The sequence below is a fragment of the Ahaetulla prasina genome, chromosome 4, assembly GCF_028640845.1.
Source record: "Ahaetulla prasina isolate Xishuangbanna chromosome 4, ASM2864084v1, whole genome shotgun sequence".
NCBI classification, from domain to species: Eukaryota; Metazoa; Chordata; class Lepidosauria; order Squamata; family Colubridae; genus Ahaetulla; species Ahaetulla prasina.
Window position 1 is genome coordinate 77,161,681 of NC_080542.1, and position 18,009 is coordinate 77,179,689.

The following is an 18,009-nucleotide window of genomic DNA, read 5'->3' on the forward strand; positions in this document are numbered from 1 at the left end:
CTGAATGTGATTTTATGTAATTTTTCTGGGAAGGAGATTATAATGAGAGGGAGTGAGGGTCTGAGGAAAGTTCTGCAACCAGTAACCCTTCTGCCCTTTTGGCGTCCCCGTCTCTTCCTCCTGTCCTTTCCTGATGAACTCCCATCCTATCGCTGAGGATGCTTTGGTTACAAAGCTGTTTCCTTGCGAGGAGAGGGAGTAGGCCTCTCTCTGACCCACACACTTTGCCCTCCTGCATACACCATGAGCAACCTGATGAAGGAGAGCGAGCACAGCAGCAGTAGCCTTGAGGAGAAAGTAAGCGCAGCCAGGTGCCCCCTTGGGAAAGTGTGGCTGGGCTGGGCTGTGGGGTCCCGGTGCCCTGGGAGCTTGAGGGCTTACCCTCTGCCGCTCAAGCCTCTGCAGGAGTCCTCTGCATTGCATGAGAGGGTTGGCAAGGCTCCTCTGGTGTACAAGGATTTAGTGATCGCACCGCTCTCAATTTCCTCCATTTGAGGCAATGGATCCCCCCAGCCCCGCCCAGGAATATCCCTGACACAAACAATGTCAACCTGGACATGCTCTCCCTGGCCACACCCACCACAGCAACAAACCATCCTGCCCCACGAGGTCAACCACAATCCTGATGTAGCCCTCAATGAAATCGAGTTTGACACCCCTGTTCTGAAAGAAATACAATAAAATTCAGATAGTGTCAATATGATGGGAATAGTATGTTCGCTTGTAGAATGGTCTCTAAATTAGAAACTGAGTAACCATGCTTGGACATAGTTGGACTTTGGTTATGCTTATAGCAGGGGTGTCAAACTCCATTTCATTGAAGGCCACGTTAGGGTTATTGACCTCGGGAGGCCGGGGTTGGCGTAGCTGAGGTACTTGTGGCCAGCTCAACATCACTCATGTCAAGGGCCCCATTTTCACTGGCAGAGGGCTGCACTGAGCTCCATTTTCATTGGCAGAGGCACCATGGGCCAGTCCTTTGCTGTTTCCAGGGCAGTCCTGCGGGCCAGATCTAAGCACCCCCAGGGCGGATCTGGCCCATGGGCCTTGAGTTTGACACCCCTGGCTTATAGCATACTAGCCAAACTGTGCACACACAAAAAAAGTTTATACCTTTAGGAAGGAATTCTTTAAGCGGCACATATATCAATTCGGTATGTTAATGCTATGCCTTCTCTATTTTAAAACGATACTAATCTTTAGAATGTAGGTATCCATTTTACTAAAATCAAAATGTGATACAGAGGACAACACGTATGATCATAGCATTTGATCATTTGAAATATAAGAGAAGAAAATGACAAAGAACAGAAATTAATAAATCAAATGAATAAAAGAAAAAGAGGAATTGTGTATATCTGAAATTACCAAAAAAAAGTAAGATATTACATCTAAATGAAGGGAGATAAATCTTATGGACTAAGTGAATGAAGATATAAATTAATTATGAACAAATGATGAATAAGAGGACTCAAATCGAGTATACATTAGTATCATTTATTATATATTAGCGTCATTTATCACCACAAGTATGGAATAGCAATTTATAAATTGGTACAGTCCAGTAAATTTAATGGAGGAATCCACTGAGCTTGGGGGAAAATTGCAACATTCCAATTGAATGAATTAGAATAGGGAAAAATATTTTCCTAACAGACATGAATGAATGGATGCAAATGAGACAGAAGAGGTGACTGGGCCACTTGTACATCAAAATTAATAAGAATATGAGGACTGATATTTGCTTAAAATGCATTTTGTTTTAAAGACAACACGCATTTTAAGCAAAATATAAACCTACAAAACTTTTCCTGGCACAGAACAAATTTATATATATATATAATAAATGGCAATAAAAGTATGATTTTCTGCTAGTAAGAAATATGAAAAATTGGACATAATTATGAAGTGAAAGAGACAAGGAAGGCAGTCTTGATAGAAATATGTATAAACCATTACTTGGGAAAAGAATCGGAAATATATTTTGAATCCAAACAAATGAGTAGCATTTAGAAGCAGCTCAAGAAGACACTTCTCTGAATTATTGACACGTAAGGTGGTGGGATAGAATGGTGTAGAGCACAATAAGGCTTAAAAGATTATGTTACTAGATACCAGAGGTTCCCAAATTCTGGGCTCTGTTACTAGAGACCAGAGGTCCCCAAATCCCAGATCATGGACTGGTACCTGGCTTCACCCTGTTAGGAATCAGGCTGCATAAGTGAAGACGACTAAGCTAGATGACGTAAGGCTAGACGACTCACTGAGACTTGTCAATATGCCATATTACATCATTAATTTGCTGTTTACACTAAAAGCCTGTCTAGTCCTGATCTCCATTACATTGCTTGTTTTGATGTTTAAGTTTAAATGGTTTATGACCAGGTTACCTGATGCCTAATCCTCTATGCCAGTGGTCACCAACTGGTGATCCGTGGACCACTGGTGGTCCATGAGAAAATTTTGGTGGTCCTCAGAAAAATTATTTTGCACTAAAATTATATTGCACTAAATCAGGGGTCCTCAAAATACAGCCACTGGCCTGGATATGTACAATGAACATTTGTATTGCTGCAGAGAGTCTCCCCCTTTGAGTTCTTTTTGTGCGGGTCAGAGGGGGGCAGAAATTCCGACTTGGGGTCAGCTTCAGTCTCCTGGTATGGGGCTTTGGCTGGAGGGAAGTGCTGCTTCCAGTGGGACTGCATCATGGCCTGGAACTGGCTGACCATCTCAGCCCGCTGAACCTCCAGGCGCTGATACCTGGCCTTGCACTCCCACAAGTCTTTCCTTTGTTTGGAAAGCCTATGTTCCTAGTCCTCAGTGAAGTGTTTCTGCTGAGCCTCCTTCTTGTCATTTGAACTGAGCCAGCTGTTTTGCCAACTCTTTCTCAAGGGCAGGGAAGCAAGGGCCCGGGCAGGGAAGCAAGGAGTGGCTGGGAAAGGGAGAATAGAGGCTGACGAGGCACCCCTCGATGTGAGTGACATCAAGTTGGCCATGCCCACCCAGTCACATGCCCATCTAGCCACACACACCCAGCTGGTCATTAGGCAGATCATATTGGTAGTCCGTGGGATTTAAATTATGAATTTAGTGGTCCCTGAGGTCCAAAAGGTTGGTGACCCCTGCTCTATGCACCTACCTGGATCTTAAAATTGTCTAATGAGGCCCTCCTCCAGATTCTTCAAAGGATGGGAAGTGGCTTTCTTGCATACAGCTTTTTTGTGATACCCTCTATTTATGGAATTCTCTCCTCAGAGAAGTTCAACTGATATGCAAATTATTGTCATTTCAATGCCAGGTAAAACCTTTGTATTTTCCTATGCTTGTTCAATTTTTTAAATTATATGTTAATTTTTGTTACTTTAGTTTTTGAAAGATCTCTTTGCTACTGGCTACTTAGTATGGTATTTTTATTTTGCATTTTGATGTTATTCCTCATTTCTTAATGAGTTTGACTATAAACTGACCAGAAAACTTTAGCTATTGGGGCAGTTTTAAATAAATATGTAAGGACTCAATTATAGAGACACGGTGGCTCAGGGGCTAAGACAGCTGAGCTTGTTGATTGAAAGGTTGGCAGTTCGGCGGTTCGAATCCCTAGTGCTGCCGTGTAACGGGGTGAGCTTCCGTTACTAGTCCCAGCTTCTGCCAACCTAGCAGTTTCGAAAGCACGTAAAAATGCAAGTAGAAAAAATAGGGACCACCTTTGGTGGGAAGGTAACAGCGTTCTGTGCGCCTTTGGCATTGAGTCATGCCGGCCACATGACCACGGAGACGTCTTCGGACAGTGCTGGCTCTTCGGCTTTGAAACGAAGATGAGCACCGCCCCCTAGAGTCGGCAACGACTAGCACGTAAGTGCGAGGGGAACCTTTACCTTTACTTAAGGACTCAATTAAAATGAAATACTTTTTAAATCCATGGATAGAATAGCTAAAACATTTCCAGTACAAATTACGATTTACTAGTCAAATGCAATAATCCAGCACCATGCCATTCTGGTTTAATAAAATTGCAAGCACACAACACCTCCCAAAAAAGCAAGGCACACAGAAAGACAAAGAGCTGAAAACCATGAAAAAGGACATAACACATTTGTCTTAAAAAGTATAATCATATGCATCTCAGGCATTCTAACACACAAGCAGAAATGCATTTTATTATTCTTCCTAGTTAATACTAAACAAAAGGGCATATCATCTCATAAATACACACAGATACACAAATTTACAGTAACCAAGATGATGAAAATATTCCTCTCTTTTTGGTTACATCATGAGAGATCTCCACCAGCTCGCTTCCCCACTCAAATATCCATACATCCTCCCGCCATTACTATGGCAGCTGATAGCAAGCAAGCATCATAAAGGCTGACATTCAGCCCTCTGCGAAGAGATGTTAGTTCTAGGAAAGAAAGTAAAATGGACAAGATAGATACCTCCCAAAAGTTTCAAAACATAGAATACACATATAGAATAATACAATCAAAATACATGTAGAATAATACAATAATACAGCAATACTGTAAAAGCTTCGAACCTCTGACATCTTGCTCATTCGCCCATTCAGATTGAGAGGAAGGGAAATGTTACCAGGCCACCAAATACTTTATTTTCCCCGTATGTTTCCTAGAATCAAGGATCTCTTTGACCTTGAAATATTGCTCTCCTTCAATGAGGAGGGGAACTAGAGGGTTTGGTCTGGATGAAGTGAGGAGGTATGTTCAGGTTTGAGTAAACTAACATGAAACACTGGGTACAGTTACAGTACCGTGACCAGGTTTACAACTTGTACAATAGGAAAAGGGCCTACATATTTAGGGCCATGTTTTTTTGACTTTTGGGTAGTTTGTAGGTATTTGGTGGCAAGGAAAACCCTATCCCCCATTTGATAGTCCTTTGGTATAGGTCTTTTCTTGTCAGCCTGTCTCTTATGGGCTCAGTGAGCCTTGTCTAACAGCTTATGAGTTACCGGCCAGGTGAACTAAAGCTGTTCAATCCAGTCCAGCATTTCATCATACTTTGACAATTTAGCATACAGCTCAGCAGCCCTGAGTTTTTTCAGGACTGACCGTGCTATTTCCAGGTGTTCATCCATAGTCTCAGTGTAAATAATGTCATCTAAGTAGACCAGGACCCCTTGTAAAGATGTTCATATAGCACCACATTAATCAATTGCATGAACACCGCCAGTGCCCCCTGTAACCTGAACAGGAGCACCCTACACTGGGGACAACCCAAAGGGCAATTAAAAGCAGTCTTCCATTCATCCCCTTCCGTAATTCAAACTCGGTAGTAAGCCTCTCTCAAGTCCAACTTAGTGAAAATCTTCCCCTTGGCCAGATGAGGTAACATGTCCTTCATAAGGGGCAGTGGGTAAACATTTTCTACACAAATGGCATTCAGGTTCTTGTATGTCAGTTCTTGTATTCAGTCAACACATAAGCAAAGAGAGCCATCTTTTTTCTCCCAGAACAGCACTGGGGTGGCCACTTGTGACTAGCTGGTTGGATGAAGCCCCATTTCAGGTTTTTATCAATAAAGTTTCACAACTCCTCCAACTCACAAGGGAACATGGAGTAGATCTTTGGTTTAGGGAACTTTACCCCTGGGAAGATTTTTATATCATAGTCCATAGGCCGATGGGGTGGGAGCACATTGGATATCCTCTTGCTGAATGTCTCCCTGGGGTCCCAATATTCCTTAGGTATTTTCTCCTCCCCAACAATGCATTTGTTCACTGCCACTGCCAGCTCCTTTGTGGCTTTTGCCATGCAGAAAGGTTTTCCCCCTTCCTTCCCCTGTTGGTAGAGTGGATGCGCAACAAACCCTTCCTCCAATTCACATAAGGGTTTCATTTCTGGAGCCAGGGCAATCTGAGCAAGAGAAGTCATTCCATTCCAGGGGATACAATAAAACTCAAAGTCTCTGACTGGTCCCCCATCCACATCTCAACTGGTTCGGTCACAAAGTGGGCTGCCCCCACCTCCAGTTATTGACCCATGCTACTGGCAAAATGCTGTAGGCCCTTTCATTATTCTCCGTCTCAGTCCCATTTTTTGTATGCTGTGTCGGTTTTGCTGTCCCCTGAGGTAGTTGGAGCTCCTAACTCCTCCAGGCCTGGGGGAGTGAACTCAGCTTCCACACCTTTCAGGGCTGTTTCATGGTTCTTTGCTGGTGGCTTCTTGGCGTTCTTTCCTCCAGTTGAGGTCGGCTTGGAGCCAGGTTTGGAGAAACTATCAGAAGCTCGGTGCCCCTCCTTCCCATATCTGAAGCATGCAGTGGACCTGGGCTTAAATGCTGGCCCCCTTTGGCCACTGTAGGGGTTTCTTCCAGGGCGGAGGGAGAAGGCTTGTTCCAACTGCGCCCCCCCCCATACCAATTTCTAGCCTGGTCAATTTCCACATCAGCCATCAACACGTATCAGCACTGCAGGTCCCAGGGGGCCCCTCGAGAACAACAGCCTTGGTAGTCATCCTCATTGAGGCCATCCTTGTAGCATTCCATCAGGGCCTCTGCAGACCACCCTGCATGTGGGCAACCAGCTGGTGAAATTCCTGGGTGCATTCAGCTACTGATCTCTTCCCCTGAGTTAGGGTTTTCATCCTGATTCTAGCCTTTCGTTCAGCCAGGGGGCCATCCAAACGCACTTGGAGAGCCGTCATAAACAAGTCATAATCCCTCAGCAGTGGGGAGTCCCCATTATGCAGGGCCACCATCCACTCAGCTGCGGTGCCCTCCAGGGCCATGGTGACACCTTTGCTGCTTCCGAGGCGAAATCCTTCCCATACTCCTGCATATAGCTCCAAACGTGGGCTAGGAAGAATTCCAAAGTCTTGGGATCTCCTCTGTATTTTACTCCTAGCTGCAGAATCTTTGGAATTCGGTACCTCTGGAGGATTACCCCCCTGGGCTGCTGCCACCGCTTGAATTCCTGCAGCCTGCACTGGCTCTGGCCAGGCTCTAGGGATCTCATCTGGGTTTGCAGGGGCTCTTATTTCCCTCCCTGGGTGCTCAGCCTCCTCACGCAGATGCAAGGCATACCTTTCATGTGCTTTCTGATTTTGAAGAGCTTCTTTCAAGAGATGCAAGGCTTGGGTCAGTAGGAAGTCTTCTTTGTCCTCTTCCTGCCAGATAGCCTCTCCACACCAGCATCTGGCAGCTGTCACTCCAGGGGGATCTCCTCTGGAGCGTACATCCTTCCCATGCTCAGCGACCTATTTGGCTCTGACCGGCTTTTCTTCAATCTGCAGTTCAGATATCCACTCCATCGCTTCCCAGCTGTGGTGGAACTGGGGATGAATGGACCCAGCAGCTCCCATGTCCTCCTGGTCACTGCCTTGGTTAGACATTCTTTGCTCAGCCCCCATGGTAGAATTTTCTCTGGGATGGCTTTTAAAGCAGATCTTGCATAATGTCGGCTGTACCTCTGTTCAAAACTCAAGAAAGAAAAAAGGTACTTTTACTGAGCATGAACTGATACCAGCAAAAAAAAAAAAAAAAGAGCAAGATCCGAGGAAAAAGGCACAAAAATTACATATTGAAAGTATTCCCAAATCCCTCCCCCCAAGAACCCTGGATGAATGTCCAATCCCCAGCTCCCCAAGGTGTCATGTGAGGTGCATCTTCAGATGGCCCCATCCATCTGGTATGCCAGAACTATTAACCTTGATTGGCTATCAACGAGTCCATTCAGCTGCGCAGAAGACGAGAATATTCCTCCCTTTTTGGTCACATCATGAGACATCTCCATCAGCTTGCTTCCCCCACCTAAATACCTATACATCCCCCCACCTGTTATTATGGCAGCGAATAGCAAGTAAGTATCATAGAGGCTGATAGTAACTCCCCAAATTTTAATTCCTTAAGTAATTCAACCAAACATTAACCTAGTGTCTACAAATACTGAAGTGAACCTATATTAAGTCTATATACATTAACTGCCATATCATACATGAAATATGTTCAGTGCTTAAATTATTGTAACAGAATGCATGAATGGCTTTTGGAAACAAGAAGAGATGCTGCTTAGGAAACAATCATTCGGAGCGGCTTGACAGTCAGGAAAGGGAAATTAGGAAAAACCTGCCCAAAGCAGTTGAGAACAGAGTCTGGAAATTGGTACTCTCAGTCTTGCAAGGCTGATGTCAGCTCTCCCATGTAAACTAGACAGACAGGAAATATGATTGCATGAACTAATTCTACTTCCTGGCGAGGCTACATTAATAGAATCTTGCAAATCTCAAGTATAAACTTCTCACTGCCATATTTAACAGCTTGATCCATTATGGCAAGTGTTTCCTAAGTTTTCTCCCTGATAGTTAAGCCACTGGGGATGTTGGTTAAAACTTTTCACAGCACGTCACCAGACTACCTGAGGAACCATCTACCCCAATGGGATTGGCCCATCCCACTCACTCTGGCAGAAGGGGCAAGCTGCAAACCCTGTTGGTCAAGGAACTTCGGCTGGCAGGGTCCAGAGAAGAGTTTTTGCTGCCATGGCTCTCATCTCTGGAACATTAATCGCTGGAAGTGAGGTCCTTGCCCACTCTCTTGGCCTTGAAAGGGCCTCAAAAGTGGATCTAACATTTGAATTGAGCCCTGAAGGGACTTACCATGATGGAGGTGGCTAGTGGACTATGAAAAAAGAACCAACTCCATTCTGTTTGAGTACTGCTTCCTAATTTTATCCAATCCTTGTTCATTTTAACGTTTTTTCATGTTCTTAATGGTTTCATAATTTTATAATCAGGCTTTTATTCTGCTGAAACCCCTCCAGAGTCGCTTTGATAGTAATATGGGCAAACATATCAATTAATAAATGATAAAATAAATCATATTCTACCATCAAGCAACCTATCTTTCCAAATATAGAAAAAAATGTGATCACTAAATATTTTGTGCTGTTTTAGAAAATATACATTTCCAATGCAAAGAAAATAATTGAGTAGCAATTGCATATTTCTAATGCAGAGTATTCAGTGTATAAAAATAATTAATGCTGAAATTAAAATATATGCAATTAATATGCAATACATTACTGCAAGCAAAATGCCAAATATTTCAATGTATTAAAAGATTTAATTGCAATGAATTAAAGGCTCCCACTTTTGATACTGCCTGAGAAGCATACAATTTACTTTATAATGCTGTGCAAGCAACAGTTTAATTATGAAGATAAAGAAATCCCTTACCCCAATCCTGTTGGGAAAGGCACCATGATTCACTTATTGGCATGTGTGGATGCAAAAGATTAGATGCTTAGTGAGATTTTAATGCAATATACTAAATGCTACAGAACCCAATGCAGTAACTATCTTACATATGCATTTTTATGGATTGTCTTATAACTGCTTTATTGTAAGGACCTATCCCTTATATTCATATAAAGTCCCAGTCGTGCATGCAGTTTTTTAATTTGAAGTTTTCATTTTATGATCTCCTAGGTCAAACACAAAATGCCCCATCTCACATTAAAAACATTCTGCACTGTTTTGAGTTAAAAATATTTCAGAAATGATCCCAACTATACTCCAAAAGGCGCAATTTAGATTCAAAAACATTTGAATATGAAACATTTTGCACATCCTTAATTATTATATGGCTAATTATTATTAAAATTATAATTTTATCATTTGGCATTTCATTTTGGTTTCTAATGTGCCCAAGAATGGCATTTTTTGCAGAGCACTGAAAAAAGGCAATTAGTGGAAGGACTGATTAGGATCAAAATAGACTCTATGCACTTATTACAAAGTTTCTCTGCAAATTATTAAGTAGTGGGTGTACAATACCCCTTCCTCAAACAATTTCTCATTCAGTATTCTCTATTTTCTCATTGTGTATCTTTTCATCAAATAGTATTTAAAGGGAATTGTCCTTTTGTAAATCAGAAAACAAAAAACAGCCTACACATCAAAGTTATGATATCAAACGTGTTAATGGAGAGAAAAAATGAGAAAGGATAGAGACAAAGTGATCTGGAGGATAATGTGATAATGCACATTGATGAATCTTGTAAGTGACTAATGTCACTACAATATTAACTGTTAATTAGTTGATGGAATTTCCCCTACCTAGGACTTGGCAATTCAAAATCTGATCTCCTTGAAAATCAGATAAAATTAACTGATTTAAATTTATATTGAGTGTATATAGTATTTGGGCCTTAAGAAGAAACGCTTAATGGCAATGTATGAAATGAGGAAAACTTGAGTTCTTTCAACCACAAACCTCTTAACATGCTGTTTCTGCATTTATGAGTACATATCACAAAGCATTACCTGTACAATCTTCTGAAAGACACAAATAGCTTACAACTATTTAATTAGTGATGTTAGTTTTAATGTTTAGAAGAATAAAACTCATGACTATCAGCAGAAAAGTGATGCAAAAAGTGTTACTTGTTCAGGTAAGCAATCAAAATTCTTTACCAGATTTTTCAGATTTTTCTTTCTGTTTTTTTAGTTCTTCACTCTGCAAAGCCACCTGCTTGATATGATTATACAACTGGGCAATTTCTTCCTCCTTCAATTCCAGAGTTTCATGCATTTGACGTTTTGTTTCTGCTATAATCATGCCCTAAAAATATGCAGGCACAGATGTAGTCTGTGAGAATACATAAATATAAAACCTAAGCTTAAAAGCAGAATACAATTACTACTTTGCTGCTTAAATCACCCACTCTTGAAGTTGCATCAAAATGAAGTGCTGAGAAAAATGTAGCATTTATTACACAAATAAAATCTAAAGAAACAAAAAGCCAAGGAGAGGAGGAAACTATCTAGAAGTTACAGAAAGAAATATGAATGAACATTGTTAAGTCTACGCTTATCCAAAAGAGGTCAGAGGGAATGAAAAAGAGAAATAAGTTATTTCAATAATAATTATAATAATTATATAACTTTTCATTTTTATTGCTGGAATTGGCATCACTAAGAAATCATGGCACTTCAAAAATGTACATTCCTTACTTTATCTTGCTCTAACTGTTTTATCAAGTTTTTGCTTTCACGTAGCTGAGTAATGATTTTGTTCTTTTCAACCATATGACAATCCTAAGAAACAGAAACAAAGTAAACTTTAGAATACTTAAGACCAGTAATTTTGTCACATTCTTCTATTTGGGTTTTTTTTTTAATGAAAAGTCCACTTCTTCCTTAAAATTTATGTTCAGAAATAAGTGCTTCAGAATTTCCTCTAGCACTGAAGATTAGCATTCCAACTTACATAATAACTAATAATTAACAGTCATTGATATATACCACATTAAATGTTCAATAAAAACTGGATGCATGGAATAAAAAGAATTTGGTATGTGATCGGTGGAAAAAAAATTCTATATTTTATAATTTTATAGATTTAAAATTATAATTAACCCAAAAATATTATTTAACATGAACTGCAAACCTATGTATCTTTTTTATATGATGAATGGATGTAAACATAAGTTTGTAACTTTGGCTAAATCCAAGATATATAGCAACATTGATTAATATGATATAGCAATGCCATCCTGTGTTATAGGCTCTCGTACAGAGATTATTTCAGTAGTTTAATTTTGTACTGAAAGGTATTTTTTCAAATACTGATGTCCCTTTGAATTATATGTCAATAATTGAAAAAGGAGCAACAATGGAAATAGAAATTGAATGCAAACAAACTGTATACTCACTAGCACTAATACTGTTGCCTAGTTGAAACATCTGCAAGGAAATAACCACATTCAGAGAACACCTAAGAATTCCACATCTCAACCCTGACCAGAAATATTCCCTTCTACTGGATGTTCTATTTTTGTTTTAATTTTATCTGCAGGCCATCTAGAGTCCTTATGGAATCAGACAGTTTTGAAATTGAAATAAAAAAATAAATAACTTTTTGTGGGTTTTTTTCCCCTTCTGCATACATATGCATATAACAGAAATAATAAACCAAATAAAAATAGACTCTGTAAATGTCGTGGTACCATTTCCTTATCCTAATATTACTAAAATATATTACTAAAATCTACATCTATGTTTAATCTGAATATATTAACAACCAGTTTCCTTCTAAACATTATCAAGTATGACAAAATTTCTATCTTTTAGCATATTGCATTATTATTTAAAATTTGTTCTGTCTTGCTATTTAATCAGAATGGATTATAATCTCTGGTATCTTTTGTAATAAGATAAAAATTAATATCATGAGAAGCCTTTATTTTCCCAGTACCTTTATTTTCTCTAGCTCCTGAAGCCTCTCATATAGTTGTTCCTGCAGTGCTTCTTTCTCACTGGTCAGTTGTGCTAAGCGCTCCTTCTGAAATTTAATTCTTTCTTTACACTGATGAAGCAAGTTTTCTTGATGTTTTACTCGCTGAGTTAGCGTTTCTATTGTTTTATCAGCATTCTCATTACCAACTACGAACAGCAAAAAAAATATGTTTGGTTTTCATTTGATATTTCACATGTACCAAAGTCTACGCAGTGCTGCCAATTATATGAACTGCTGCTCTATATGGTAACTCTTCACATAGTTCCTGCTACTTATGGAAATAAGACTGTCCATTTGTAATAAGGTTGTCCATCTATACAACATCTGCTCCATATTTAAAGTTGCTTGGCCACAATACAGCTGCTCAACCAGTTAAATAATTCTTGATTTCGATCTTCAGAAAGATAGAGGCAAATCTCATTTCCAGGAACTCTTTTATAGCCCTGGTGGATTCCCAGATACTTCCAAACATCACTTCACATTATACCCAGAAGAACACTGATCCTAGAAAGTTTTAATTCATTACCATTAACCTGACAGAGGGAAGGTTTAACAATATCCTATATTCAGGGCAATCTTGTATTTAATCAAGACTCACTATAAAGTCAGCCACTTTATTCTCTGGTTTGTGATCAGTGGTGTTATCTACTTCTTGACAGTGCTAGCAGGACAGAAATTGAAATTATCCATATATTACTTTCATATTTTCTGTTGCAAATTTCCAGTGATGTTTCTAAGCTCTGCTCTATCACTACTGACATTAAGATTTGGGATTTAGCTTTTACTTTAGAGCAGCAATGGGCAATTAATTTTTTCAAGGGGCTACATGAGAGGTTGGTCCGAACCAATGTCCTCAAATTCCATCACCTCAACTCAGGCTACTCCAGGCGAAGAGCAAGTGCTGCACAGGGACAGAAAAATGCTTCCTTCCTCACCCTCCCATGGTTATCTGCTGACCAAAAGAAGCATGGTGACTGTGCACAGCCATACCAAACTCTGCTCCCTGCAGCATGCTTATTTATATTTGATTTCTAACTTGCAATTGACCTCACTCAGGCCAGACAGAGATATCCAAAAGGTCAGATGTGACCCAGGGACCATAAAATACCCAGGTCTGTTTTAGAGAGTCTTATGCATAATATCAATTATGCTAAAAGTTTTCTCTAATGTTCCTTCATTATGTAGCTTCGTTAATGTGCATTACTATTTGGTTTTATTTGTATTTGTATTTTTATTATTACTATTGCTTTGCTTCACTCTTGTGAGGTCTTTTTGTAAATCAATAAATTAAATACATAGCATGTGGCGTGCAATCTTTTTTTTTTAACTTTTAAAAGCATTTTTTTATAACCTCTTCAATTGAAGAAGTTGTAGAAAAAATGCTTGTAGAAGTAAAAAAAAAATCTGATGATCAGGCAACTCAGCTGGGATTATCAGAGCCTTTTAAAAGCATTTTTATCACCTCTTCAACTGAAGAGGTTGTAGAAAAAATGCTTTTAAAAGTAAAAAAAAGGCTCTGATGATTGCATGGCTCAGCTGTGATTGTCAGACCCTTTTTTTACCTTTTAAAAGCATTTTTTACAACTTATTCAGCCGAATAGGTTGTAAAAAATGCTTTTAAAAGGTAAAAAAAGGCTCTGACGATCGCATGGCTCAGCTGGGCATGGGCGGAGGGAAGGGATTTTTGCTACCTGTTCTCCGAACCACCCGCTGCCATCGCTACCAGATCAACCAATCCAGTCCAAACCAGGAGCATTTCACCCCTGCTTCCCCTCTTCCCACTCTATCTCTCCCCCCTCTCCCGCTTCTGTGTGTCTCTCTCCCTCTGTGTTTCTCTCTCCCTCTCTCTGTGTATATCACTCTGTGTGTCTCTCTCTATTTTTTTTTTTAATTTACATTTATATCCCGCCCTTCTCCGAAGACTCAGGGTGGCTTACAGTGTATAAGGCAATAGTCTCATTCTATTTGTATATTTACAAAGTCAACTTATTGCCCCCCCAACAATCTGGGTCCTCATTTTACCTACCTTATAAAGGATGGAAGGCTGAGTCAACCTTGGGCTGGGCTTGAACCTGCAGTAATTGCAGGCTGCTGTGTTCTAATAACAGGCTTCTTACAGCCTGAGCTATCACGGCCCTATGATATGTGTCTCTCTCTCTCCCACTCCGTGTGTGTGTGTGTGTGTGTGTGTGTGTGTGTGTGTGTGTGTGTGTGTGTGTGTGTTGGAAAGTCAGCAAGCTCTTCTTGAGACACTTCACTATTCCTTTTATTTCTTCTTTTTGGAAACCCAGGCTGGCTGAGGAAAGATTGCCAGCAGCGACGGAGGCTTCCCTTCAGGTGACCATCCTCCTTCTTCCCCCCTCCCTCTCCTCTCATGACTTCCTGGCCAGCTGTGGCTGAGCTGGGAGTATGCGCACGCATGGGGAGACCCTCTGCAACTGAGCGCCAAAGTGCAGCAAAGGCACATGTACTTAAGGAGGGTCTTAACAGGACATGGCTTCTCTTCTGCACTGAGGCTCCAGCCATCACCTTGCCATGTCATCCTCCACCCCTAGCAGATCTTCGGCCGAGCATAGAGGGTGCAAACTCCAGCCTGAAGCGGCAGGAAGCAAAGGCTGCCTTACATACAAATGTGGCGTGAAGGCAGGTACAGGGCCACTTCGGTCCTGCACTCTCCAGTGACCCTGCTCCTCTCGTGATCCCCTGGCTGACTGTGGCTGAGCTGGAGCATGTGCACCCGCAGTGGAGACCCTCCTTAAGTGAACGGCCAGCCACCCCACCTGCACCTTTCCTGCACTTTGGTGCTCGCTTGAGGAGGGTCAGGGGATCCTCCTGACCAGCCAGGGGTGCTCGTTTGAGGAGGGTCAGGGGATCCTCCTGACCAGCCAGGGGATCACAAGAGGAGGTGGTAGAGGAGGGTTGCTCAAAGGGAAGCCTCCACTATGGCTGGCAATCGTTCCTCAGCAAGCCCAGATTTCCAAAAATATCCAAAAAAGAAATAAAAGGGGTGAGGGGCGGGGCCTACCAGTGTTGGGACAGGAAGCCACAGTAGAGGGCCCAAAGAGACACATGCGGCTCCAGAGCCGCAGGTTGCCCACCCCCGCACTAGGAAATATTAAGAAAAAAAACACCTTAATATTGCTAAAATAGTTTAAAAATTACAAGCAGCCAGCCCTATGTATCAGAACTCTGAAATTTTCTCATTTTTCTTTAACGTTTTCTTTTTTAAGATAAGAACTTACCAGGACCTGCTGATTGTGAAGTATTCTCCGTATTCTGATTTTTTACAGGATTCTGAACTTGTGACTGAGTTTGAACATTTGGAATCGGTAGTTCAATGTTTATCTCATTACTATGCAATTGTTGCTTCAGTAATGATACCTGCATGAGCAAAATATTTATCCATTCAACAGTTAGGATTATGTAATATAATTAAGTTAGGATTATGTAATATAAAACTACTAATACAAATTTCTGCATTGTCTGAAACAGCAATATACAAAAGTTATAGGAAGGCAACTCCAAATAAAGTGGAATGATCCATATGGCCTCTGCAAAATCTTTTTCCTGAACTTTCCCTTTGATACATACTATCTTTCAAAATACTGCAAAACACACAATATGTAGTTAAATACATCCAAGTGAGTTTTTTCTCCAGTATATTCAAATCATTTTTTCTTTAAGTATCATAAATCACACCATATTAACAGCCAGTTTAATATAGTGGTTAAGGAAGGTTAAAAACTGGGAGACTGTGAGTTCTAGTCCCATCTTGAACACAAAACCAGCGGGGTAACCATAGGTCAGTCACTTTTTCTCAGTCCTAGTAAAAAGGCGATTGCAAACCATTTCTGAAAAATCTTGCCAAGTAAACTGTAAGAATTTGTCCAGTCTTTAGAATCAGACAATTTAAAGGAATATATATTTATATTATATATTTATAATATAAATATATAATATATATATTTATAAATATATAAATATATAATATATATTTATATTATCATCGTTGTATATCATTCTCAGGATGAAATGGGCATTTATTTGAAAAAATACAAAGATATAAGACAAGAAACTAATTATAGGTACTTCAACAACAATAATTAGGACAGGCAACTCTATCTATATCACAGTAGTGAATTGTGATGTCACATGACAGCAGTAATATAACATAACAGAAGCAGTTCTGGTCACTGTGGTTAAACAAATCACACAAAGTCATTAGGGAAGATGTCACACAGTCACTTTATTAATGTTGCTTGTCAGAAATTCAGAGTGAAGTTGCAAATGATGGCCATGTGACCATAGGATGCTGCAACCATCATTAAAGCAAGTCACTTGCCAGTTGCTGAAATTGTGACCATAGGGATGTTTGTAACAATTAAGGATTGGCCATAATTCTTCTTGTTCAGCAGTGTGGTAATGGAATGCTTGCTGAACAAGGATTCTCTCTAAATACCTTATGGATAGCATACTATTTAGTATAAAAATAGTTGATGTTCTTTAAGAATGTTTTGGAAACCTCTCTTTTAAATCAAGCAGTTACCTGTGTCTGCAGGACGCTGATAATTTGGTCCTTTTCCTCTAAGGATGCAGCAAATTCTTCCTGAAGATGCCTCTTTGTTTTTTGATCTATCTTAAGTTCCTATCATAATATTTTGACAGAAATATAAAACAACTTTAAAGCATATGTTCGTACGCATATTCTGTAGAAATTAAATTTAGCTGGATTTATAACTTTCACTGCTACCATATAAAATCCTATTATAGAACAGTTAAGGTACAGTACTATTCTTTTAGTTTTTCCACTTTCCTATGTGGATCTTATTCTATTTTATGTCACACTATCTTAACAACCTTATTATATTAAAGAAGTATAAAATTACATTTTAACATGGAGCAATACAGTAACACTTTCAATCTTTTTCAGTACTTTATTAGTATATTTCAAAGAGCATAAAGAGAGAAAAGCCAATCAGACCTTTATCAAGATGAAAAGCTTACAGAGGGTACAAGTTTTAAAAAAGGGAATAACCCCAAGTTATGGAAACATAAAGAAAATATAGTTAGGAAAACAGGAAAAATACAGAATGAATCTGTAGTGTCTATAATCCTAGGTTCTTTAGAAGCTTATCAGAAGTATCTAAATTAGAAGACTGATAATAGGCAAACTGTGTAGTGCATGTTTCAGAATACAAACTGAACATTCACATAAATGTGATCTTTCCCAATTTTCATAACCAACAAAACTCATAGTTACCGTATACCCTTTTTCGACATATAAGACACACCAGGGTATAAGATGCACCTTAATTTTGGGGGAGGAAAACAAGAAAACAAGAATTCTGCCTCAGCCTATCATCATCAGGATCAGCGACATCCTCACTTTCATTTGGATTTTGATAACGGGAGCGGCCTGGGGAAGCGCAGAGGTTGGGACTTGCTTGGCGAAGCAGGCACTGCGCAGGGGGCAAAAGGCAAGGTGCTGCCACCCAAAAACACTGTTGCCACGGTCTCCGCCACCTGGAGATCTCCGCTGCCTCTCCAGTTCCAAAAATGGGGTGTGCAGAGGCAAAGAAAGAGCATCGTGTTTTGGGGCAGTTCCAGGCAGCCGAGATCACAGTAATAGTTTTCAGGTAGCAGTGCCTTGCCTTATAACTCCTGCACAGCGCCCAGCAAGCCACCAGTTCCTTGAAGATGCAAGCCCACTCAGCACACCTGAAGCCTGAAGGTGGTTTGCACTGACCACCCTCA

At 40.2% G+C, this 18,009-nt stretch overlaps 1 protein-coding gene across 11 annotated transcripts in view; it reads right to left on the reverse strand.

Annotated features, from left to right (window-relative positions):
* GOLGA4 (golgin A4) overlaps positions 1-18,009 on the reverse strand; it is a 156,191-nt gene that overhangs the window by 82,942 nt on the left and 55,240 nt on the right. For 9 of the 11 annotated variants that reach the window (XR_009155182.1, XR_009155183.1, XR_009155184.1 and 6 more), the window contains 5 exons: positions 16,802-16,900; positions 15,498-15,636; positions 12,214-12,401; positions 10,971-11,054; positions 10,431-10,578 (listed from right to left, as the gene is read on the reverse strand). Coding sequence is in view for 8 of the 11 variants with exons in the window: in XM_058184110.1 (XP_058040093.1) it covers positions 10,431-10,578; positions 10,971-11,054; positions 12,214-12,401; positions 15,498-15,636; positions 16,802-16,900 (658 nt within the window). In the remaining 3 variants the exon portion in view is untranslated. Of the gene's footprint in view, positions 1-10,430; positions 10,606-10,970; positions 11,055-11,671; positions 11,703-12,213; positions 12,402-15,497; positions 15,637-16,801; positions 16,901-18,009 lie in introns of those variants that run through there. The other 2 variants (XM_058184113.1, XM_058184114.1) reach the window with 2 other exon arrangements.